The sequence below is a fragment of the Rhinatrema bivittatum genome, chromosome 2, assembly GCF_901001135.1.
Source record: "Rhinatrema bivittatum chromosome 2, aRhiBiv1.1, whole genome shotgun sequence".
In the NCBI taxonomy this organism is placed as follows: domain Eukaryota; kingdom Metazoa; phylum Chordata; class Amphibia; order Gymnophiona; family Rhinatrematidae; genus Rhinatrema; species Rhinatrema bivittatum.
The window spans coordinates 86,565,326-86,591,293 of NC_042616.1; the positions used below are offsets into that span (position 1 = coordinate 86,565,326).

Here is a 25,968-nt window from a genome sequence, read left to right on the forward strand (position 1 = left end):
TGCTAGCACTTCTTGCTAGTTGCAAGCAGAACATTCATTTTACCTAACCACAAATATCCTGTTAAACATTGTGCCATATACTAGCTAAATCAACAAATCAGGAGAGCCATTGTATCCCACAAAGATATATCAAAGCCAAAAAAGGAACAGAACACAGCATATAAAAGGAATGGCTTACTTTTTCCTGAAGGCTGATAACGGTCAGATCGGTTTTCTTGTCTGTGATATGCATAAATTAGCCACTGAAGAAGCACTTTGTGAAACTCAGCCGTGTTAGGCTAGGACTTGATATTCTAAGACCGGCTGTCTTCATTTTGTATTGTGGGCTTGAATAGTTTTATTTGGAACAAAGAAATGTTTAAAAAAAAAAAAAAAAAAAAAGTGGACTATGAAAGGCTTTTTCATTTGAAGGTGAAAGCAGAGTTGCTTACCTGTAACAGGTGTTCTCACAGGACAGCAGGATGTTAGTCCTCACATATGGGTGACATCATCAGGATGGAGCCTAATCACTGAACACTTTTGTCAAAGTTTCTAGAACTTTGACTGGCACCTACTGGGCATGCCCAGCATGGCACCAACCCTGCATCCAGCAGGGATCCCCCATTCAGTCTCGTGTATAGCAAGAAGTATGTGCGAAAAATAAAACAAACCATAAGCGAACCCAACTCCACAGGGTGGCGGGCGGGTTTCGTGAGGACTAACATCCTGCTGTCCTGTGAGAACACCTGTTACAGGTAAGCAACTCTGCTTTCTCACAGGACAAACAGGATGGTAGTCCTTACATATGGGTGAATAGCGAGCTGAGGATGCAACAGGCACAACAACAGGGGTGGATTTTGATAAGAGGGCATCCTGAAAACTCTGGACAGGTTGCTAGTAGGACGTTGGGTAACTAAGCTGAGAAGAGGTTGTGTAGAACAGACTGTCCAAAAAAGGAATCTTGCCTGCCAGCCTTGTCTAGGCAATAATGGGCTGCGAAAGTATGGAGGGAACTCCAAGTAGCAGCCTTACAGATGTCAGTAAGTGGGACAGAGCGGAGGTGCGCCACTGAGGTCACCATGGCCCTGATAGAATGTGCTTTGACACGTTCTTGTAGCGGAAGGCCTTCTTGCTGGTAGCAAAAGAAAATACTGTCTGCCAATCAAGAAGAGAGGGTCTGTTTTCCCACCAGATTACTCAACTTGTTTTTATCAAAGGAAACAAATAGTTGAGTAGACTTCCTGTGGGCTGACGTGCGCTCTAGATACAAGGCCAAGGCACGTTTACAGTCCAAGGAATGCAAAGCCTGTTCTCCTGGGTGTGAATGGGGTCTGGGAAAGAAAGTAGGTAAGATAATGGAGTGATTGAGATGAAACTCTGAAACTACTTTTGGTAAAAACATAGGGTGGGTGCGAAGCACTACCTGTCATGTAGAAATTTAGTGTAAGGTGGTTAGGTGACCAATGCCTGCAACTCACTCTGCGAGCAGATGTTATAGCGAGAAGAAAAATTACTTTCCACGTGAGATAGCGGAGATCGCAGGCTTCATGAGCCGTCCTAAAACTACATTAAGGTCTCAAGCAGGAGCTGGAGGGCGCAGTGGAGGCTTAAGGTGGAGCAAGCCTTTCATAAAACGAGACACTAAGGGTCGTGTCGAGCTTGGAGGCATTGCACCAGAGACGTGAGAGTGTGAGCTCGATTCTGAGGGAGGAAGGCTTTTGCTTGTATGGTATCCAAGTCTGCCCCTATGAAGGATAGGGCTTGAGATGGAACTAGCTTGGACTTGGAATAGTTGACCAGAAACCCGAGAGATATAAGGGTATGGAGAGTTAGATGTAAGGAGGCTAGTGTGTCCTTTTGGGTCGGAGCCCTTATCAACCAATCATCAAGATAAGGGTAGACGTGGACCCCTTGACCCCTGAGGTAGGCCGCGACCACTATGAGGCATTTGGTGAAGACTCGAGGTGCGGACGCTAGCCGAATGGTAATACCCGGTACTGGAAGTGTCGGGGCCCGACTAAGAACCGCAGGAATCTGCTAAGAGACGGAGTGATGGAGATGTATGAGTATGCGTCTTGGAGATCTAGAGAGTAAAGCCAATCTTCTCTCTGTAGAAGAGGAAGTAGAGAGCCCAAGGTTACCATCCTGAACTTTTCTCTTTGGAGATGCCTGTTTAAGGCGCATAGGTCTAGGATTGGATGAATGCCTCCTGACCTTTTTGATGAAATACCGGGAATAGAACCCCTGCCCCTGTTGGGAGAAGGGCACTGGTTCTATTGCTCAGGACTTGAGAAGGGTGGAAACCTCCTCCTCTAGGAGAGTAATGGTTGGATGATCCCCACATCAGCTGAGGTGGGGAGTCCGCTGGTACAGTCAGGAAGTTGAGGTGGTAACCTTGAGCGACTACAGCAAGTACCCACTGATCTGTAGTGATCGTGTGCCATATGTTGGTGAAGTGGCACAACCGACCGCCGATGGGTACGGATGGTTGAGGAGGTTGGCATATGCTCTCCAGCAAGGAGTCAAAATCCTGAAGCTGGGCCCAGTTGAGGGGCCGGCTGAGTCTTCTGAGGTCGGGATTGTCTGGACTGACCCTTCTGGTAAGGTCTGGAGGGGCGACCCCTAGAAGCAGGAGGGTAATATTTCTGTGGCTTGAAGGACAGTTGCTTAGAGTCCCTTCTGAATGTCCTCTTGGAAGTGGACGAGAAATCAGAAGGCACCCAAGAAAGCTGACGTAGAGCCTCGTGGTGGTCCTTGAGCTGCGCTATGGTTTCCTGTATTTTGTCCCCGAAGAGATTATCTCCAACACAGGGCAGGTCAGCTAACCGATCCTGTACCTCTGGTCTTAGGTCGGAGGACTTTAAACAGGCCCACCTCCGAGCACTAATCCCTGCTGCGGACACCCTAGAGACAGTGTCAAAAATATCATAAGCAGCGCGGACCTCGTGCTTGCCAGCATCCAGACCCTTCTGCACCAAGCCATTGAGTTGATCCTGAAAGTGGTCAGGCAAAGTTTCAGAAAAATCCTGGCTCTTCTTAAAAAGGTCCCTGTTATACTGGGTCATGTATAACTGGTAGGAAGCAATGCGAGATATCAGCATTGAACCTTGGAAAACACGACGGCCAAATGCATCCAGGAACTTCTGTTCCTTCCCCGGAGATATGGAAGAATGAGGCTTAGAACGACGTGCCTTCTTCTGGGCCGACTCAATAACAGAATGATGGGCCAGCTGTGTTTTTGAAACCCAGGGGCTGTTTGCACCAGATAGGAGGATCTGTTTTCCGGTTCACCGGTGGCACAGAGCCTGGATGTTCCCAATTCCTCTTCAGTAGGTCAAGAAGGACTTCATGAACAGGTATGGACATGATCTGTTTGGGTGCATCTACAAATTGGAGCACTTCCAGCATCTTGTGCCTGGAGTCCTCTTCTGTTTGAAGCTGGAATGGTATAGCTTCAGACATTTCCTTATGAAATTTATAAAGGACAGGTCCTCTGGGGGAGAACATCTTCTCTCCTCAGGGGGAGATGGTTCAGATGGCAGCTCATCAGAATCTTGGGAAGAATCATCAGTCCAGGGATGGTAAGGTTGGTCTCTGGCTCCCAAATGGATCCTCAGAGGGAAGGAATGGTGATATCCCTGTGGGATCAGTTCTAGGCATCGATGGCGGCACCGATCGAGGATGATGTGGCATCGAGGGAGGAATAGGCACCGATGGAACTGGTGACATCGGCGGACGAGCCGGTGTCTGCACTCCAGATGGTACGGGTATAGGCTTGGGTCTCGGTGCATCTTCATCCTCCGACGACAAAGGAATCGGAGTGGGACATACTGGAGTCCTCGGATCCACCGGTGGAAGGGCACCGATCAATGCGTCCAGCCTGCCCAGTAGCGGTGCGAGCACCGTGGGAATAGGGTTGGTGAACGTAGCTGGAATCGGTACCGGCGTTGATGGAGGCTGGAAGCCGTGCAGCGCCTTTCCGATGGCCTCTTGGATCATCTGATCCAATTCCTTGTGGAAACCTGGGGCGTGCAATCCCAGTTCCGGAGTAGGAGGCAATATTGGTGTAGTCAGAGGGTCCACCTGTGGAAGTGGAGTCATGGCTCCCGGCACCAATGAAGGTGGGGAACGCCTCAGTGACCCAGTCACAGAGGATGATGGTGGCTTCTCTGGATGGGATTTTTAGTCGGAGGCTCTATCGACACCGATGCTGAGGGCTTGCCTGGATCGGCGGACTGAGCCTTACGATGGCAATGCCGACGCTTCTCTCAATGTTCACCTTGGTCCTTCTCCGGAGCCAAGGAGAAAGAAGTCGACGCCTGCGGAGCACTCGATGCCGGGCGGGCAGCACCGGTATCCCGTTGCTGGCGAGAGGTCAAATGCACCGGTTCAAGATTATGACGAAGCGCTCGATAGAGTCAGTGGCTTTGCCTGAAAGAGAAACTCCATCTTCTCCAAGCGGGCTTTATGGCCCTTCGGTGTCATTTGGGCACATTTGGTGCAGGTGAAGATGCCATGGTTCAACCCCAAACACAACACACAAACCCTATGCGGGTCTGTGATGGACATTGTCCGAGGACAATCGGGGCAGCGACGAAAACCCGACGCCATTGCTTCGAGAAAAAGTTAGCTGCGGTGCAGTCGATGGCCGGTAGGCCCCGAAGGGAAAACTCGACAGAAATCGACCGCAATTGAGGGTAAAGCCTTACCCTTATGACCACAGATACGGATATCAATAGGGGGACCCCTATGGGGTAGAATGTTTTGAAAATTTTGAAAGAAGTTCCATGAGGAAAATTCCTGTCAGGAATCTCTATGGAGCTCCTTAACCCGCGTGGCTACTGCTGCGTGGAAAAAAAAAAGAGAGACTGAAGGGGGTCCCCTGCTGGAAGCAGGGTTGGTGCCATGCTGAGCATGCCCAGTAGGTGCCAGTCAAAGTTCTAGAAACTTTGACAAAAGGGTTCCATGATTGGGCTCCATCCTGATGATGTCACCCATATGTGAGGACTACCATCCTGCTTGTCCTGTGAGAATGATCGATCAGTCTGGGTGGCTTTTTTTCTGTAAGCAAACCTTGAGGCTTGCTGACATCTTCTTGATAGCCTTAAAAGCATATGCGATAGTAAGCTGTCCCTTTTTATATGTGGTGTTTTGTTGTTCCCTTATTTTGCTTTTTTTATATATTAGCTAACGCCACATCTTGTCTAAGATGCAAATGTCAGCGCCTTCCAGCAATTTACACTAATTTCAGCATTTTACACTTAACCTACATGCACAGGGGTTACTAGTACAGTATCTATGAATGGACAGCTGACCCAAAGCAAAGATTCCACACTAAATTTATTTTTAAAAAAACCACACACACTATTCTGCCAACTGTCATATTTACTTAATCATTTAAAAATGTTTCACATTGATATTAAGCTTTAAAACAAACATTGCTGAAATCTCTAGTAAATGGTATAAAGAATCAAGACTGAATAAATTCTCTGTGAATATGTTTAGCCCCCTCTTTCTATGCTATGCACCTTCTGCTCCTTTGCTAACAATTCTTCCTTTTTCTTCTTATAAAGGTTTAAGAGATATTCATCAGGTTGGATTCCTGCCTCCTTTACTTCTGCCATTGCCTTCTCAACACTACGCAAATTTCGAGCGCTCTCCATTTTCCTTCCTGCTAAATATAATGTGAAATTTTCAAAGGTCATCAGCTTGCAGGTATCTACTTCACAGATACTTTTACAGTCTTTAGTTTTGTCCAAACGTGGGAAGAAAACCATTCCTGCCATCTTTTCCAGGTCTTCAACGCTCACTTGAAATTCAGGGAGTTGATGGCCAAAACTGATGGGACTATTGGGCACCACAAAGGCCCCAATTGCTAAAGGCTCAGAGGATGTTTTGCTTCTTCTCGCGAGAATCACCTTGTAGAGATGTGATGGTACTGCCACATCATGCTTCCCAATCACCTAAGAATAAAACAAATTATTTAGAGAGACTATTCAGAATTAAAAACAATTTTTTTTCAAATAGTCATATTCTACACAAAGATTATTTTATAGCAAAAATGTACATACATATAGAAATATAAATAGAAACAAAAAAATAAAAAGATCATTGAACACCTTTACATACTTCACAAGAGATGGACTTGACTCACCAACTTGTATACTAAATTTTCATTATCAATAAGGGAGAAAATTCATTGGATACGTCAAATTGATCAGCCCAAACATAAAATGATAAATTTAACCTTTATGATATCTTGTGATGTGAGAATGGGGTGACTGCTCAGGTAATTTTATTGGCTTTTCATCCAATACTATAAAAGACTGACATTCCACTTGTTGATTCAAGGTTCACACTTAATGAATTTGGTTAAATTTGTTTCAGCAATTCTGACTGTGCAAGAGCTTGCAAAATATACTTAAATGGAAAATATTGAAACATCACATATACTATAACAAAAGCAGCACAGAAACAGATGTCAGTCGACAAAGACGTATTGATCCTCCCTTTCATACCTACTTACTGAGCATCATAGGTCTTATTTGTACTGTGTTCACCACCATCCCTTCAACATTAAGGTTGCTTTGTGCTTATTCCATGTGTGCTTGAATTCCACCACTGTTTTGGCTCCTATAACCTCCACTGGAAGTCTGTTTCAGACATTCATCACCTTTTCACTGAAAAAAGTATTTCTCTTGAGTTCCCTTCCTTAAGAACATATGATATGTCATACTGGGTCAGGCCATGGGTCCATCAAGCCCAGCATCCTGTTTCTAACAGTGGCCAATCCAAGTCGCAAGTATCTGGCAAGTACCCAAACATTAAATAGATCTCAAGCTACTATTCCTTATTAATAGCATTTTATGGATTTTTGCTCTAGTAACTTATTCAAACCTTTTTTAAACCCAGTTACACTAACTGCCGTAACCACATCCTCTGGCAATGAATTCCAGAGCTTAACTATGTGCTGATTGAAAAATAATTTTCTTTGATTTGTTTTAAATGAGCTACTTGCTAACTTCATGGAGTGCCTCCTAGTCCTATTTTCTGAGAGAGTAAATAACTCATTTACATTAACCTGTTCAAGTCCTTTTATGATTTTGTAGACCTCTATCATATCTCCCCCTCAGTCTTTCCTCCAAACTGAGCAGCCCTAACTTCTTTAGCCTTTCCTCATAGGGGAGCAGTTCCAAGCCATTTAGTCACCTTTCTTTGCACTTTCTCCAGTGCAAGTATATCTTTTTTTGAGATGCAGCAACCAGAATTGCACACAGTATTCAAGGTGCAGCCTCACCATGGAGCGATACAGAGGCATTATGACATTTTCTGTTTTATTCACCATTCCCTTTCTAATAATTCCTAACAATCAGGCCGATACAGAAAAAATTGCGGGCGAGCCGGTGCGCGCCCGCTCTCTCGGCAGGCGCAAAGGCCACTCTCCTGTGCGCGCGATTTAGTATCGGCCCAGGGTAGAAAGAGGTGCTAGGGACAGTAGCACGGCCCTAGCTCCTTTTTTTGACAGGAGCGGCAGCTGTCAGCGGGTTTGACAGCCGATGCTCAATTTTGCCGGCGTCGGTTCTCGAGCCCGCAGATAACTACGGGTTCGGAAAATGGACGCTGGCATAATTGAGCGTCTTCCGACCCGCCGGATGATTTTTTTTTTTTTTTTTTTAATTTTGGGGCCTCCAACTTAATATTGCTATGATATTAAGTCAGAGTGTGTACAGAAAAGCAGTTTTTTCTGCTTTTCTGTACACTTTCCTGGTGCTGGCAGAAATTAAAGGCAGCCTTTGGGTATGCATTAATTTCTGAAAGTAAAATGTGCGGCTTGGCTGCACATTTTACTTTCTGTATCGCGCGGGAATAACTAATAGGGCAATCAACATGCATTTGCATGTTGCGGGCGCTATTAGTTTCGGGGTGTTGTATGCGCATTTTTCGATGTGCTATTATCCCTTACTGTATAAGGGGTAAAGCTAGCGCATCGAAAACACACGTCCAAACGCGGGTTAACAGTGCGCTCCACTGGATAGGACCTAACATTGTGTAACTATAGAATGGGCTATTTTTTCCTATATGCATCAACTTGCACTTGTCCACATTAAACTTCATCTGCCATTTGGAAGCCCGATCTTCTAGTCTCACAAGGCCCTCCTGCAATTTATCACAATCTGCTTGAGATTTAATTACTCTGCATAATTCTGTGTCATCTGCAAATTTGACCACCTCACTTGTCGTACTGCCTTCTAGATCATTTATAAATATATTAAAAAACACGTCCAAGTACACATCCATGAGGCACTCCACAGTTTTCCTTTTTACACCGTGAAAACAGACCATTTAATCCTACTCTGTTTCCTGTTTTTTAACCCGTTTGCAATCCACATAGTCTCCTATCCCATGACTTTTTAGTTTTCTTAGAAGCCTCTCATGAGGAACTTTGTCGAACGCCTTCTGAAAATCCAAATACCCCACATCTACCGGTTCACCTTTGTCCACATGTTTATTCACCCCTTCAAAAAAATGCAGATTTGTGAGGCACGACTTCCTTTGTGTAAATCCATGCTGGTTGTGTCCCATTAATCCATGTCTATCTAAATATATTGTGATTTTATTCTTTATAACAGTTTCCACGACTTTTCCCAGCACTGAAGTCAGGATCACCGGAAAAATCGTGGAAACTGTTATAAAGGATAAAATCATATGATGACCCCTTGTGTCTGAACTTATTGTACAGAAAATACTTCCTTCCCCTACTTTATTAAAGCTTGCTAGATATTTGAATGTTTGCATATCTTTTACTTATTTCTTCTAGAAAACAATTGCAGCTCCTTCAGTCAGAGTATGGCGCATCTATTTTGATGGCCTTCCTGTAAATTGCTTCTTTTGTGGATTTGCTCTCCAGAACTGAGGTTTCACCAGAGACCTATACAGGTAATATTACTTCCTTCTTTCTACTAGTGATACCTCTTCTTTATAAACCGAAGAATGCTATTAGACTTTCCAATTGCTTTGACACACAGTGACAGACTACCTTGAGGTCATCAGAGATGATGATCCCCAGACTCATTCCCTGTTTGGTGAATGCTAGTTCTTCATCTCTAAAAAAGGTATCTGGTAGGGATATGCATTTGTTTAAAACTGCTTGGTAATTCAAATTGAAAATGGCCATTTTTTCCTTAAATCCATAATTAACTGAAAATGGTCCCGAAAAATTTCATTTTTGTTTTGGAAAATAGTGAGCACTATTTTCCGAAATTAATAAAAACACAATTAAACAAAAAACACACAAACAAACCCCAGAGTACTGAAAGAAAATTTGGGCCAAAATGGCCTGAAAACAAAAGAAACAAACCAAAACAAAAATTTCAGGTATCTGGTAGGGATATGCATTTGTATTTCTAAATCCTAAATGTATGATTTTGCATTTTTTTTTAATTAAAGTATATTTTCCATACCTTTGTTCATTTTTCAATTTTTAAAAATCTTTCATCTTATTTACCAACATGGCTATTCTATTGCAAATTTTCATATCTATAAACAAGTATACTTTCACAACAGGTTATTTAAAAAGACATTAAAGAGGACAGAAGCTACTATAGATCCTAGTGGATACTGCTGGTCACGTTCCCTTGCTCAGAAGGGATCACATTGACTACTATTTTCTAAGTTCTGTTGCTCAACCAATTTTTCACATAGATTATAATTTTTGTTCCAGCACCCAAACTGGCTTAGCTTGCTCTTCCAAGTGGAACAGTGTTAAAGCCATTCCTGAAATCCAGACAGGTCATATCTACTTCACTGCGTGATCTACTAAACTGGTCACTTCAAAGAAATCAATTATGTTTGTGTGGCAATGTTTTCTCCTTCTGAATCCATGTTGCCTATGATCCTGTAACCAATTAGCTTCAGGGTACCTCACCATTCTATCCATCAGTAGTGCATCCATTACTTTATGCTAACAGGACTGTAGTTTTCTGCTTCCTCCCTGTTTCCACTCTTGTGGAGCAGTACTACATCTCCTCTTCTCAAAGCTCTTGGAAACTCTCCTGTTTCAAGTGGTAAACTGAATAGTACTGTGAAGGGTACAGGCAGTTCCTACTTTAACTCCTTCAATATTCTGGGATGTAACCAATCAGATCCCATAGCCTTGTTTACTTTCAATTGGGTCAGTACACTAAATATTACCTTCTTGGGAAAGCAGAGTTGCTTGCCTGTAACAGGTGTTCTCTTAGGACAGCAGGATGTTAGTCCTCACACATGGGTGACATCATCAGATGGAGCCCGGCACGGAAAACTTATATTTTGGAAAATACTGAGCATGCCACGAGGGGCTGCAAAATCAACCTCTCAACATCTCTCAACATCTAGGCCATCAGGGACAAGGCCTGAAGGTTGGGATGACGCAGCACCCCCGATCCTGCATGATGAGGTTTGGGGAGGTCCCCAGACTGATCGGTTCCCAGATGGAAAGTTCCTGCAAGAGCGGGAACCAGATTTGCCTTGGCTAATGGCAAGCTATAAGAATCATAGTTCCCTTGTCCTGCCGTAGCCTCAGGAGAGTCATCACCAACAAGGGAAGTGGAGGTTATGCGTACAGAAGGCCCTTGTCCCAATGGTGGGCAAAGGCATCTGAGGCTGGTATGCTGTCCATCCTGTACAGGGAGTAGAACTGATCCACCTTCCTGTGCAGGGAGATGCAAACAGATTCACATCTGGGGTCCGCCAGAGACGGAAGATCCGTTCTGCCACTTCTTGTTTCCGGGACCACTTGTGGGGCCAGAAGGCTCGACTCAGCCTGTCCACCACCATATTTTCTGTCTCGGCCAGGACCATGGCTCAAAGCACCATATCCTGCGACACAGCCCAAGACCAGATCTGAGCGGCTTCTTGGCACAGAAGGAACGATCTCGTATATCCCTGTTTGTTGATGTACCACATTGCCACTTGGTTGCCTGTCTGGATCAGAATCACCTTGTTGATCAGCCAATCCCAGAACACCCAGAGTGCATACCGGATCACATGGAACTCCCGGAAGTTTATCTGCCACTGTGCTTCCTAGGTGGACCACAAGCCCTGGGTGCGGAGCCCCTCCACATGGGCACCCCACCCCAGGTTGGGGGCATCTGTAGAGAGCACAATCTGGGCATGGGAATTTTGAAAAGGCACCCCTTGCTTCAAGTTGGCCAGACTCTCCCACAAGACAAGGAGACCCGGAGTGGTGGAGTAACATGTATAAGGACATGTAGGTCCTGGGTGGCCTGCTGCCACTGGGTACCACAAGGTCCACTGAGCCCTTTGTATATACAAGAGAGCCAAGGGAGTGACAGACTGTCACGGCCATGTGCCCCAAGAGTGCAAGCATGCGGTGCGCTGAAATCTGCCGGCTACGATGGACTACTCCCGCAGTGGATATTAATTTTAATTCATTACTTACTTTTTAGTTATATTTTATCTGTTTATTTTTGTTACTTATTTTGTTTTTATATTATGTATGTGAACAGTTTTGACCAGTTTTATTTTGTAAAAGCGGTATTCAAACATTTTTTAATAAATAAAAATAAATAAATGGACACCAACATGAGAGCCCAATAGCGGGGAAGATATGCTAGGGCCTGAGCCGTATCCAACCTGGCGCCAATGAAATCCAACTGAGGTGATGGGTCAAGATGGGACTTCAAGTAGTTGATAATAAACCCCAGGGACTCTAAAACACGAATGGTCAAACGCAGTGACCGTACCTCTTGACAAGCCAATCGTCCAGGTAGGGGAATACATACACTCCCGACTTGCAGAGGTATGCACCCACCACGGCCAAGCACTCGGTAAAGACCTGAGGGGCAGAAGCGAGGTTGAATGGCAGCACCCAGTATTGAAAATGTTGCTCGATCACAAAAGGCAGATGCTTTTGGTGACCAGGGAAGATCTTGATATGGGTGTAGGCGTCTTTTAGATTGTGGGAACAAAGCCAATCTCTTTGTAGGAGGGGAATCAGGCCCTCAAGTCGAGAATGGGATGGAGTCCCCCTGTTCACTTTGGAATCGAGAGTAGATACTGGCTTGACAGCCCTGGCTACTACCAGGGCGGCGAGCTCTGCAACAGTATTTCCTGATGCGAGGACTGATCCCAAGAGAGACACGGATGAGAGTCCGGAGGGACACCCAGAAAGCTCAGCCAGCACCCTCGACGCACGATGGAGAGAACCCACTGGTCCAATGTAATGGTGGGCCAATGGTCCATAAAGAATCTTAGTCGGCCCCCGACTGGAGGGTCTTGCATCGAGGATACGGGCAGTATTTATTTTTTTATTTATTTAAAATCTTTTCTATACGGTCATTAAACTAGATGCCGTCAACGGTTTACAATAAGGCACATAAATTAATGTTGCTAAATGTATTAAATTATATCAACTAAACAGGTGCCTTCAAGATATGGTAACACAGTTTCATAATAAATACTAATTGGTGGGTGTCATAAATCATGTCCATTCTTAACCATATCAGCTATAAAACTGAATTAATAATTATATCTTATCCTTTGGTGTTGAAATTAAAATATAAAATAAAATACACACGTTGAATAAGGTGATATGTAGTGGGTTCAACTGACTGCAACCTCCACTTCCCTGGACTCTACTCTCCTTTCTCTTTGTGATATGCTTGCTTGAATAGCCATTTTTTAAACTTTTTCTGAATGTTTTGATGTCCCTTTGCAATCTGATTTCTAAAGGCATGGTGTTCCATAATATAGGTCCTACTAAAGATAGAGCCTTTTCCCTTGCCTTTTAGTCTTGTTGTTTTGACTGAAGGAATAGTTAGTAGTGCTTTGTTTGCTGATCTCAGGTTCCTATGAGGGACGTGTACGCGAAGGGCTGTGTTCAGCCATTCTGCTTTTTCGTTATGTATTAATTTATGTATGGTACATAGTGTTTTGTATTGTATTCTTTACTCAATGGGTAACCAGTGTAGTTCAGCTAGGGTTTCGGTGATAAGTTCTCTTTTACTTTTACCAGTTGGAATTCTTGCAGCCGTGTTTTGCAGTATCTGTAGTGGTCTTATCATGGTGTATGGTAAACCCAGAAGAAGGGTATTAGGTAGGCAGTAGGTGGGCTAACACTCCCTCGCAGCCAGTCAAAAGCCTGTAGCAGGACTGGTCTGGGGCACTGGCTGAAGTCTGGGGGGGTCCACTGCTGCATAGGGCAGCCCCTAGAACCTACCCGCTGGGCCCAGGTGTGAGAAGCGAGAGGATATTTCCTCTGGCAGTAGAAGGACCTCCGTGTTTGTTACTTCAACCCTTCCACCCCTGCCTTCACCACAAAATTAAAACCAAATTTAACACCCTTTATACCAGGGTCCTAAACTTTGACAGTCACACTCCTTTATAGCCTCTAAGACAGTAACTTTTAAACAGGCGTGCAAGTACACATGTGCGCATTTGTCGGCCAGCACCCAGGGATGCAGCCACTTTATAACATATGCGCATCTGTGCGAGCATGTTATAAAATAGCCTGAACACGCACACATTTGTGCGCAACTTTAAGTAAGCACACCTATGCATGCAAATGCTGCTTCTACCATATAAGTGGGTGGATTTTAAGACACACGTGCCAACGCCATTACCAGTTTTACCAGTTCACCCAGGTATGGAAAAGGACGTCCAAAACCGCTTAGTTTAATAGCTTCCCTTTTCCCCTGTTAACTCTGACCCTTAAAACCCTGCTGTGTTTAGTTTTTTTTTGTTCTATGACTTACACTCCATCCATAGCAGAAGTAAAATTAGGTGGCAGAGGTCACTGGCGCATGCCTGTGCACATAAATATTTATGCACACAATTTCAAGGTGAACTCCATGAATGCCCATGCCCTGCCTAGACCACTCCCCGCCACTTTTTTGGAACTTTTCACTTGTGCGCATAGCGGGAGATACACGCATACACGGGCGGTTTTTAAAATCCGCTCAGTGCGTGTTGGTCCGACTTGGGCGCACGCCAAGATTTTAAAATTCACCTTTAAAAAGTTTTATGGACCCTCCCCATGTTCCTCTTTAATTTATACATGTGTTTATGTGCTTGCAAAAGAAATGCTGTACACTCTGGTATCATTTTCAATGTATAAAATGTAATATCAAATAACGCTTGCTGAACTAAACTGAAGATATATGCAGGGCAATTTCCAAAGCTATATAAAAATTGCCCTCATATCTGCAGCTTGGGGACCAGCATGGCCCACTCCAGCAGTAATACGGAAAATGAAGCAATTTGCCACAATTGAAGAAGGTTCCAGGTCAGCAATCTGGTGTGAATTGAGAGAAAATCAGTACTCAAACCTGTAGGCCTGCAAGCTAACTTTCAAAGCAAAACTCAGGCTGGCAGGGGAATGCGGGCACATTATATCTGTGTACTTTGTTCCTGCTTCAAAGCAGGAACAAAATACATGCGTGAAAAAACAAAAAGGACTTAAAAATTAAATCATTGCAGTACTTTATCTCCCCTAACTTCAGCTCCTTTTTTCCTGCAGGTAAAAGTATGCATGCTTTTCACAGCGTGGGCACTTTTATCCTCAGTGGTGGGAGTGACAATTTTCAAAGTTCCTTTTAATGTAAGTAAACAGGTATTTACCCAAAAAAAAAAAAAAAAGCTTTGAAAATTTCTCCCCCTGAAAACTGATCCCCTTTTAGCCTGCTTTTTGAAGGGAAGAAAGCTTATGCGATCACTATGTCTATGTATGCATCTCCCTAAATACTTTTTATGTTTTTACTGTTTTTTACTTTTTACTTTTTATGTTTTTACTTTTTATGTTTCTTATATAATTATGCGATAATTGTAATTGCTCAGTTCTGTTCTCTGTAAACCGACGAGATGTTCCCAACGTTCGTCGGTATATAAAAGCTATTAAATAAATAAATAAATAAATGTTTAATGTCATGTCCATACCTGGTAGTCATCTCTTTCGGTCATTTCTCCTTTCCTCCCTCCAGGACAATTATAGGCCTTTATCACTCCTTCTTAATCTCTGGCAGTTGACTCTCCCTGCTTCTGGTATTGCATGAGTCCAGCTGGACTAGTTTTAAGATTATAGTCCCCACAAGCAAAGGAATGGGCAGGGGGGGTTATCCCTGAAAATCAGAGTGTGCTGTCAGAATTTGGTGCCATAGAGATGTGCCTATGGTCATCTCCTTCCTTTCCCCAGTCTCTGATTTATTTATTTATTTTATATTCCACTTTTCAGCACTTCAAAGCAGATGACATTCAGGGTACTGTAGTTATTTCTTTCTCCCCAGAGGGATCGCAATCAGGTCTATCCAGTACCGAGCGGTAGGAAGAGCTGCGTTAGTGCCTGCGGCACCCGCGGTTGCCGCACGCACAGTGCAGCTCACCTACCGCTCGATCCTGAACCCTAATTTTATGTAAATGTAAACCGCGTCTGTGAAGCCTTAGGCCCGCGCAACCTATTGTACTGGATAGAGCGCCTATACAGTATCCTGGGTGCGCGGGCCTAACGCTTCACGCCACGCTGAAGCGTGGCGTGAAGGGAACGCAGGAAGTTGGGACTGCCAGAAGCAAAAAAAAAAAAGTTGCTTCGAAGCGAAAAAACCAAAAGCAAAAAGTAAGTCGCTTCACTGTCAGTGTCTCTTCTTCCCTCCTCCCGGAGCAAGGCTGCTTTTCGCGCCCTGCTCTCCGGGAGGAGGGAAGAAGAGACACAGCGGCGAAGCAACTTTTTTTTTTTGCTTCGCCGCTGTCAGTCTCTTGCTCCGGGAGGGGAAAAGAGACACTGACAGCGGCGAAGCAAAAAAAAAAAGTTGCTTCGCCGCTGTCTCTTCTTCCCTCCTCCGGGAGCAAGGCTGCTTTTCGCGCCCTGCTCCGGGAGGAGGGGAGAAGAGACACAGCGGTGAAGCAACTTACTTTTGCATCCCCGACCTGACCCGACTTACTTTTGCAGCTGTCCGGCCATCTGAAGAAGATATCGTGGCTCCTGCCTCCCGGAGGAAGATGGCTGCCAGCACGGGGGAAAGCGGCCCCTGTGCATTCAATTAGCTGCTCAAGACGTGACGTCACGACGTTTGGCGTCACGGCATGTGACGTCACGCCAAACGTCGTGACGTCACGTCTTGAGCAGCTAATTGAATGCACAGGGGCCGCTTTCCCCCGTGCTGGCAGCCATCTTCCTCCGGGAGGCAGGAGCCACGATATCTTCTTCAGATGGCCGGACGGCTGCAAAAGTAAGTCGGGTCAGGTCGGGGATGCAAAAGTAAGTTGCTTCGCCGCTGGGTCTCTTCTTCCCTCCTCCCGGAAAGCAGGGCGCGAAAAGCAGCCTTGCTCCGGGAGGAGGGAAGAAGAGACACTGACAGTGAAGTGACTTACTTTTTGCTTTTGGTTTTTTCGCTTCGGGAGGAGGGGAGAGGACTGGGGCTGCCCCGGAGACCGGCACCCATGATCGCGGCCGGGGCAGGTGAGCGGGGGCTGGGGGAAAGCTTGCCACCTACCCTTACCCCTGCCTCTACCGCAGGGGTCAGGGTAGGCGGTAAGTTAGCAGGTTAAACGCGCGACAAACGGCAGGGAAAGATAGCGATAGTCGGGGCGCGGGTTACGGGATGCTAGGGAATAGCTAATTCGCTCGTTTGCATGCAATATACATGCCGCATGCGGAAGGGGTTGCCTGGGGAATTTAGGACGCGGTAGGAATAGGTTAAAGGGGATTCGGGATCGCAGGAAGGGCTAATGCGGCCGGAAAGTGAGTAGAGAGCCGGTTAGGGACGGGGAAACCGCGGACGCACTTTACAGGATAGACCTGAATGTAAGTTTGTACCTGAGGCAACAGAGGGTAAAGTGACTTGCTCAAGGTCACAAGGAGCAGCAGTGGGATTTGAACCCTGGTCTCCCTGGTTCCTCGCTCCTCTCTCTCCCCTAAATAGGCTGCAATTCACTTTTACTCCCCTTAACCAGGTCAATCATGGGTTCCTGTCTCCCTCCTTATTCTGCTTTTCTTCCTTCATTCCTTATCCCTTCTGACTTTCCCCTCATACTGTCCAGCGCAGTCCTCTTCTCTCAGCTATTCACTTTTTTGGTGCAGCTCTCCTTCCTCTCTCTTTCAGGTTAGTCAGTTACAGTCAGACCGTATGGGCAGTGGAATAGTATAAAGGATGAAATGCATTGCTGCACGTCAGCACCCCAAAATAAAATGGAATACATTAATGTATATATATAGCTTGGCTGAAAGGCTTCCCTTCACACAGATAAATTTCTCACGCTCAAGCTCTCTCTTTACTGGCATCTGCTCTCTGGGAAAAAAAAACTTCCTTCTCATATCCAAGATGTCACATCTTTTTCTGCCTTTAGTGCCAAACAAAAGAAATCCCTGTCTTCCAACTTGCCTTCCCTGACAACTACGGCATATTTTTGTAACTTGCATGCTATTCAATTTATGACAATTTTTTTTTTTTTTTTAATAATCCTTTAAAGATTTTCACATACAATCCAACTAGAACAATTCCACACCAAGGATAAGGATGTGTGTGTGTGTGTGTGTGTGTGTGTGTGTGTTGGGGGGGGGGAGGGGGGGAATGACAAGTTCCTTTTTTATGTGAAGCATTCTGGGCAGGGAGGCAAATGAAAATCGCTTTGAGTCTGTGGAAAAGTGGTTTACAAACTGAATAAATTAAAACAATCAATCAATAGAATTAGTCCATCAACTTCAATTTCCATAGAACTTTGAAAACTCAAGTGATTCTAGTCCATTGTTTAAACTCATTGAAATATTTATTGCACTATGTTGTACAAAATTATGTTAATTAATGTAAAGAGGGGCAGTTTTCATAATACCAGAAAAAGTCAAGATGTCTACAAAACTAGACAAACATATTTTTGGCGAAAGATGATCGCAATTCTAGGCAGATATTTTACAGCTTGCCTCTTTCTTGGCTCATTGCCTCTCCGCTTTTGATTTTAATTCTAAGTCTGGACGAGCCTCTTTTTTGGTTCGATTGCCTCTCTAAGTCTAAGGGACTCCATTTTTGATTAATATATTTTATAGTTTTGAAGAATTCTCTCTCAGTTATTTTTCTCAAGTCCACTATTCAGTTGCTTATGATCTTCTTACACTTCACGTACAACAGAGCGCCTTACATAGTATTCTGATATGGATCAGGAAGAGCAGATTTACTTAGATTCACAATGGTAGAAGTGACTAAGCTATGAGAACATTAAACACATCAGGGAAAAAAACCAAACAAGAATAAAAATCCTACTTATTGTGTCCAATTAAATTGCAAACCAAATTATCTAAATATTAGCATTGCTGATTGAAAAAAAAAAAAAAAGCATGTTAGCATGAGCAGATGGCCATACTGAAATACTACCAATTGCAAGTACACAGGTCTGCAATATAGCACTCTATACCTTTAAAAAAAGAGCAATTTTTAAGAAAACCAGATGAACAGAAGTGCACACTAGGCAAGCCCAAGGGTCCAACAAGCCCAGCATCCTGCCTCCTTATTTATGCCTTAAAATTGTGACATGGTATGAACTCTCTATATTTCCATTCTAGCAGTGTTCTAACCCTCACAAAAGCCTATAAAACACAGTCTCTAAGCAGTTATTCAGAACTTAATGATGGAAACAGCAGCTAGAAGGAAGGAACACAGAAAAAGCTATAAAGTTATGGAGCAAACATTTTAATGTTATTTACGCGCTTTAAAAAGTATGTAACTTTATAAAATATATAACCAGGACTACATATATATCTTAGTTATTTGCTTATTTAGTTTGAAATGTTGCTTTAAACCAGTATCCTAGATTATGATCTAGATTTTCATCTATTCAGATCATAATGCAACTTACTAGGTAAGTACTACACTTTTGGATCTCATGTGTGGATGTGTGAGCAGATGTGGCAGGCCAAATGAGTTGCCCAAGATTTCAGACCACAGCAAAGCCAAGAAAAAATTGATCTATAACAGAATCCAAGCTTAAAGCTCAGTAGTTCCCAATCTCCTTATCCTGCAGCACACTCAGCATAAAGTTCACGTTTTACATAAGAACATAAGAAATTACCATGCTGGGCCAGACCAAGGGTCCATCAAGCCCAGCATCCTGTTTCCAACAGAGGCCAATCCAGGCCACAAGAACCTGGCAATTACCCAAACACTAAGAAGATCCCATGCTACTGATGCAATTAATAGCAGTGGCTATTCCCTAAGTAAACTTGATTAATAGCAGTTAATGGACTTCTCCTCCAAGAATGTATCCAAACCTTTTTTGAACCCAGCTACACTAACTGCACTAACCACATCCTTGTGGCTCACCACCTTCCCCTCCCTTCCCCTAGCATATTCACTCCCTTCAATCCCACCTCTTTACATCACCATCTTCATTCCCGCCCATCTTCCCCACCACCACTTCCTGGGCATCACTTCCATACACTCCCCCAATCCTTGGCAGTACAATTTCCCTTCCCTCACCACCATGTCTTGCCTACAACCATCCATGGCATCACCGCACTGCCTCCCACTTCCTTTCCCCTCCTTGCCCTACGGCCTTGAAAAAACACCATTTCTCTTCCCTACCTTTCTTAGCTTCACCACCGTCCCCTTCCCACCACCTCCATCCCTTCCTCCCTCCCCTACCACTCTGGTTTCATCAGCTCACCTTATCTTTCCTTCCCACCATCCCCTGGCAGCACCCCCATTCTTTACCTTCCTCTCCCACCACCTGGCATTTACCATCTTCACTTCTCCATTCGGGATCATCTCCATCTGGCAAGAGGAATCAGGCAAGCAATGCTACTTACTTGCTGCTGCTGCCACCTCCTCTGCCAGCTTTCCCATGAAGTGAAAACCACGAGAGTCCCATAGTCTCATGAGTTTCTGTCTTCTGCAGGAAGCTGATAGAGGACGCAGCAGCACGTAAGGTGCACTGCTCACCGACTCCTCCTGCTGGCAGGAGGCCATCATGCAGGGGACATGGGGGCAGAGGAAGAAAGACATTTGCAGTTGGCAATGGTTATAAACCCACTCCTGTCTTCTTTCCTCAGGGAGCTAAAATTTCATGGCACACTAGTTGGGTGCCTATTCTCTACATCACACTAAGTGCATTTTGAACCTCTGACTGCTTTGGACATATTTAAAAACTTTTTTTTTTTTTTTTTAAACTGTCACATATGAGAACTTTGCTTCTTGAAAAATGGTTAGTCAACCCAATTGGGAAATTCAAACTTCTTTTGTAAATCAAGTCCCGATTCAGAGCTACATAGAGGTAGATTTTCAAAGCGCTGCTTGCGCAAAAGTGGTCACTCATGTGCTATGTGAGCAGGGAAGGATGCGCGTACACAGGCTTGTACGTCCGTCCAGAATAAAGAGGCTGAGAAAAGGAGCAGGGCATGGATGCTCCGGAGGCGATACCAAGGCTGATGCATGTAATCACAAATTTTGCAACGGCAACACGTATATGTTACCTACGAAACTTTGCCAAGGGTCTGCAGGAGTCCAGAGAGAGAGAGAGAGTGAAAGCCTCTGTATAGGGTCAGTCTGACACTCTACATATACGTACCACTGAGAGGGGCACTTTGAATCAGGGTGGGATTTCATGAGGTGGGGTGGGGTTAGGGGGGTGCATAAAAGGCTGTCACCATACACATGCCATGAGTATTTTAGACGCTACACATAGACTTTATAAAATGAGGCGTATCTTTGTTCGCACTGCAATACACGTGTTTAATGGGCACGCGTATTTCTTTTAAAATTTAACAGATAATGCTGGTCTTGAGTCTTTATGGACTGAAAGCACGATACAACTGAAATTTTTCTCTCCTGGATGAGACAATCCAAAGGACTAAATCCTAGTTAACTTGGTCATAATCTGGAATCCTTTTCAAAGCAGAATAGTGCATATTTCCCGTACAGCAGGCACAGTGTCTATTCAGTGGCATTATTACTGGTCAACAATGTGCCATTCCATTACTGTAGTACACAGTCCTAATGTCAGTGTTCATTTTGAAGAAAATTAGATTCTTGCTAGTTGAAATACCCACCTTTGGACCAACATAAGATTCATCTAAAGATAATTATATGTGCGAGTTTTAGAGGTCACACCTCCTCCCCATTCAGTTATTATGGTCCGTTTCCTGGAATGACAGCATTTTTACAGAGAACTTTCAGGACAGTTTTGCCTGGATTGAGAGCCTAGGCTGCTAATTGCATTTATCTGGATTCTAAATCTAAGAACACAACCACAGCCTATAAAGCACAGCTGTACCTAACATATTCTTAAAGCTAAACCACTGCTTGTACTTTTAATTTCATTGTTTTAAAATTACCACTACAAATAAATTCATTTTTCTTACTGTCTGGTCTAACGACAAAAACTCTTACGTAAAATGTTACTGCACGTGAACCTGTTTTGGTTTTTTTTTTAATTTCAGCAGTTACTGAAAAACTGCTGTGTACAAAAAAATGTGAAAATAAAACAAAACATGCATTCTTTTATGGATTTGAGGTCTGTACAGTAAGTGCTTTCCTGGAAGTTGTACAGCATTTTAATTGAACTTATTCCCCCAGTTCTACTGATCCAATGATTTATGCCGTAAACAAACCAGTTAGCTATGAATTAATAATTTAAAAAGGAAAGGAAAGTTGTGTCATGTAGTTAAAGTCACCTCAACCGATTTTAGAAAGTGGTCAGTCGGTGCTCTTGCACAAGCAAATGCATTATTCAAAGCGCTTGTATACCTTGAGATATATTATTTATGACTGGTTATAATTAACAAAATTTTGATCACAAAAACACAGGGAACAAATTTTGGGCTCGATTTACTAAGCTCTTCTCCCATAAAGTAAATAAGGTCCTTTGAAACTAAAAAAAAAAAAAATGTTTAAAAGAAAACAAAAAACCTTCTCTTTGGTCCTTCTGACATGGTCTTGCAAGCTCTCTCCAGAGATCATTGGAGGTCAGCACTATTTTTGTACCTGAACAGCTGCATAAGGGAAGCCTCTGCTAATTTTTATAGCCAGAGCATAAAGATAAACCTCCAAGTACTTAATTTTAAACGCAGTAATATCTGCACTTGATAGTTATGTATGCTTTCAGCAGGAGTTTTGGTTTTGCTGTTTTCATAATGGAAAGCATAACAATTTCTGATGAGACACCGATTGGACAAATGCTGATTCACAGGGTCGCTAAATTCCTCCACAGGCCAAAGAGAGGGAACTCATATTCCAGAACAAATGTCATATTTCACTGATGCAATGATATAAAAAAAAATCGGATTATTCTCATGAGTGAAAGAAAACATATTGCAAAGTAAATCTGAAAATCAAAGACTGATCCTGATATCCTCAAGGGCAACGTGATGAGCTACAGCAAGTTTAGATTTCATATCTAATGAAAAAGAGAAGGGATGGGATTCAGCATGGTGTCAAGGTGATGCTACATGAGCTTAAGGAAGGAGAACTGGAATACTGCTTAATATCCATTCCTGGTCTAATTCCACTAGATCATTTTAACAGACCACCATTAATTCATGATATTATCTTTTACACTACACAGTTCTATACAGTTTAACAGTTATAAGAAGAGAACAGAAATTGACAGTTAAGGAAAGTTTCCGTTTTATTACATGTACTGCCTTCCCCCAGCATAGCGCAACAGTACCTTACAGAATGGGATCTAAAACACTTGGAGAACTCGTCTTCTGAAGGCCACTTCTGCTTAGGACAATTTTTCCATGCTTTCATGTTTTGTGAAGGTACACAGAGATGTGCTGCCTTGCATCTTTCCCTCACTATGCCTTTTCTACACATGAGAAAAGTGAACTCTGAGGGGAAAACCAAGAAATCTTATGAGTTTTGCTAGAACATTTTCTGATAAAATAATAAATCCATATAGAGATGGCTAATTCTCTTGAACACAGGACAGTGAACCATTTCAATATCCTGAGAAATTTGATCCTATCCAAACAGTACGTCAGTGCCCTCTTGAGGGTCAAAACAGAACCTTTCCTTTTCCCAAAAATCTACGGAGGTAATTTTGAAAAAGGTTTTTCTGCACATAAATGGGCTTTTGAAAAATGCTACTTTTACACGCATTAACTTCTCCGAAATTTCACTGAATTTATAAATGGACTTTAAGCATGTAAATGGGCTTTTGAAAATTGCCACGATATATGCTTTTATGCACATAAATCCTTTTGAAAATTACCTCCATAGGTTTTGAGAACAGAGTGGACAAAACGAGTTCAGGGTTAATCTGAAAAAAAAAACCCAATACAAAAAACAACTAATTATCCCTTTGAACAAAACCTGGAATTGCCCTTAATCAACTTTTACAGAAAAGGTGACACTGAGGATAACTCTTTCAATGAAGGTATTCTTCTGGCATCCAAAACTACTATTTATTTAGCAATAGCTTCTATACTGCAGTATCGCAAAGGTCAATGTGGTTTGCAAAACTTAAAAGCACATACATAAATAAAATGTAAAACAAAACTAATCAAAACAACATGAATTACTATACTGAGGCCTCATCTGTAGATTACTCGCTGGATAGACTATTTGATATGCTTACATTCCATTGGACCTTCTATATCATGCTCCCAAAGTGCCTCTGAAACAATCAAGTTTTTTTTTTTGTTTGTAATCCTTTTTTTTTTTAAGATTTAAGCCTTAAACAATTTAACAATAACTTTTTAACATATGGGTAAATGCCACTGCAAGTACCCTGAGACATATAATCATTTATACAATTATTCTTACATGTACATTTAGCAATCAAGGTACATTCTCTGAGACCATATCCCGCCCCATCCCCCCCTTCCCCACCCATAAAGGAAATCTGAGTTCAGGCAATGAGTCTCAAAAACAAAAAGTCAATGCATAATACCCCAAGTAGTTATGCCGGCACTGAGCTTCTCAAGTCACTAAGAGATAGCTGTTATTGTGGAAGGAGGTAACAGGTTAAGAAATGGGTTCCATATAGCTGCAAATTGTAGCTGTGTCTTAGAGGAAGTAGATAATGACTTTCTTTCTAAAAGATAAAGTTCCAGCATAGCGTATGTCCATTCCCGTAGTGTTGGAGATGTTGAGATTGTCCAATGGCGAAGAATCATCCGCAGGGCCACCAATCGGCTCTTATGTAGCAATAGAGTCCGAAGCTTAATGCGCTGACTCATAGTAGATGAAATCCCTAACAAACAAAATCGAGCATTCCAAAAGTTCACATCAATTAAGTGGTCCGGATACTGTCGAAGGATCAACTGCCAGAAGGATTGAATGGGTGCACAGTCCCACAGGCAATGAATAAAAGTGGCATTTGAGGAAGAGCACTTAAGACAGTCCCCCGTGGGTATAATACCAGCTAGGCAAGCCCGTCTAGGCCAGATAATTAACCTGTGAGTTATCCGGAACTGCAACTCCCTCATGGTCATGCTCAAGATTACTTTTGGAAGCAGCTGTGTACTTGTACGAAGAGCTCGGGTGGTTACATCCTGCGTCAAGTCCAAGGCCCAGGCTGATGAGCAAGCATCATAAAGTGTGTATCGGGAGATGATATGTAAAAATTTATAATACATTGACAATTTCACCAGTTTAGTCGAACTGAGATGGAGAAATCGTTGAAAAGGGCCATTAGTTACTTCCCTCGTGCACTGAAGCAGCCTGGATTGAGCATAACTGCGAATTTGTAAATACGTAAGGTTGTCCGAGGAGAGAAGATGAAGATGTTGACAGCAATGTTCGAAGGCGTGCATGCAGTTGTTCTGTAAATCCATAAAAGGAAGCAAAGTAGTGATTCCCTTCTCCTGAAGTCGTAGCAAGGTCTTGGTGGGTATGCCCGCGGGAAAATCCGGATTGTTCAATAGCGGTAAGCAAAAGGAAGTCTTCCACTCCAAATGCAACAAGAACCTATCCAAAATTTTTTTTAAACCCAGCTACACTAACTGCACTAACTACATCCTCTGGTAACAAATTCCTGAGCTTAATTGTGCGTTGTGAAAAATAATTTTTTCCAATTTGTTGTAAATGTGCTACTTGCTAATTCATGGAGTGTCCCCTAGTCCTTCTATTATCCGAAAAAGTAAATAACTGATTCACATTCACCAGTTCTAGACCTCTCATGATTTTAAAGACTTCTATCATATCCCCCTCAGCCGTCTGTTCTCCAAGCTGAACAGCCCTAACCTCTTTAGCCTTTCTTTCAAAGGGGAGCTGTTCCATGCCCTTTATCATTTTGGTCACCCTTCTCTGTACTTTCTCCAGTGAAACTATATTTTTTGAGATGCGGTGACCAGAGTTGCACACAGTATTCAAGGTGCGGTCTCACATGGAGCGATTCAGAGGCATTATGAAATTTTCTGTTTTATTCACCATTCCCTTCCTAATAATTCCCAACATTCTGTTTGCTTTTTTGACTGCCGCAACACAGTGGGCCAGCGATTTCAATGTATTAATCACTATGATGCCTAGATCTTTTTCCTGGGTGGTAGCTCCTAATATGGAACCTAACATCGTGTAACTATAGCATGGGTTATTTTTCCCTATATGCAACACCTTGCACTTGTCCACATTAAATTTCATCTGCCACATGGACAGCCAATCTGGAATTCGTTTCCAGAGGATGTGATTAAGGCAGTTAGTGTAACCAGATTTAAGAAAGATCTGGATAAGTTCCTGGAGGAGAAGTCAAACTATTATTCAATAGGAAACAGTCACTACTTGTTGCCAGCATGAGTAGTATGGGATCTATTTAATGTTTGGGTACTTGCCAGGTTCTTGTGACTTGGATTGGCCACTGTTGGAGAGAGGATACTGGGCTTGATGGATCCTTGGTCTGATCAGTATGGAATATCTCATGTTTATTTATTTTAAAACATTTAGTTCCTGCACTTCCTAAGTTCAGGGCGGGGCATGGTACATACATAATTTAAAACATCAACAATACAATAATACATTCATAAAGTCACATCATTAAAAACACAAAAGCGTAGCCTACAGAAATATTAAG

At 43.2% G+C, this 25,968-nt stretch overlaps 1 protein-coding gene across 2 annotated transcripts in view; it reads right to left on the bottom strand.

The window, feature by feature from the left end:
- Positions 1 to 5,351: 5,351 nt before the first annotated feature.
- The window catches only part of EXOG (exo/endonuclease G), a 118,269-nt gene continuing 97,652 nt past the window's right edge, over positions 5,352 to 25,968 (bottom strand). For both annotated transcript variants that reach the window (XM_029588413.1, XM_029588412.1), the window contains exon 6: positions 5,352 to 5,942. In XM_029588413.1, coding sequence (XP_029444273.1) covers positions 5,481 to 5,942 — 462 coding nt within the window. In that variant the 3' untranslated portion in view covers positions 5,352 to 5,480. The remainder of the gene's footprint in view (positions 5,943 to 25,968) is intronic.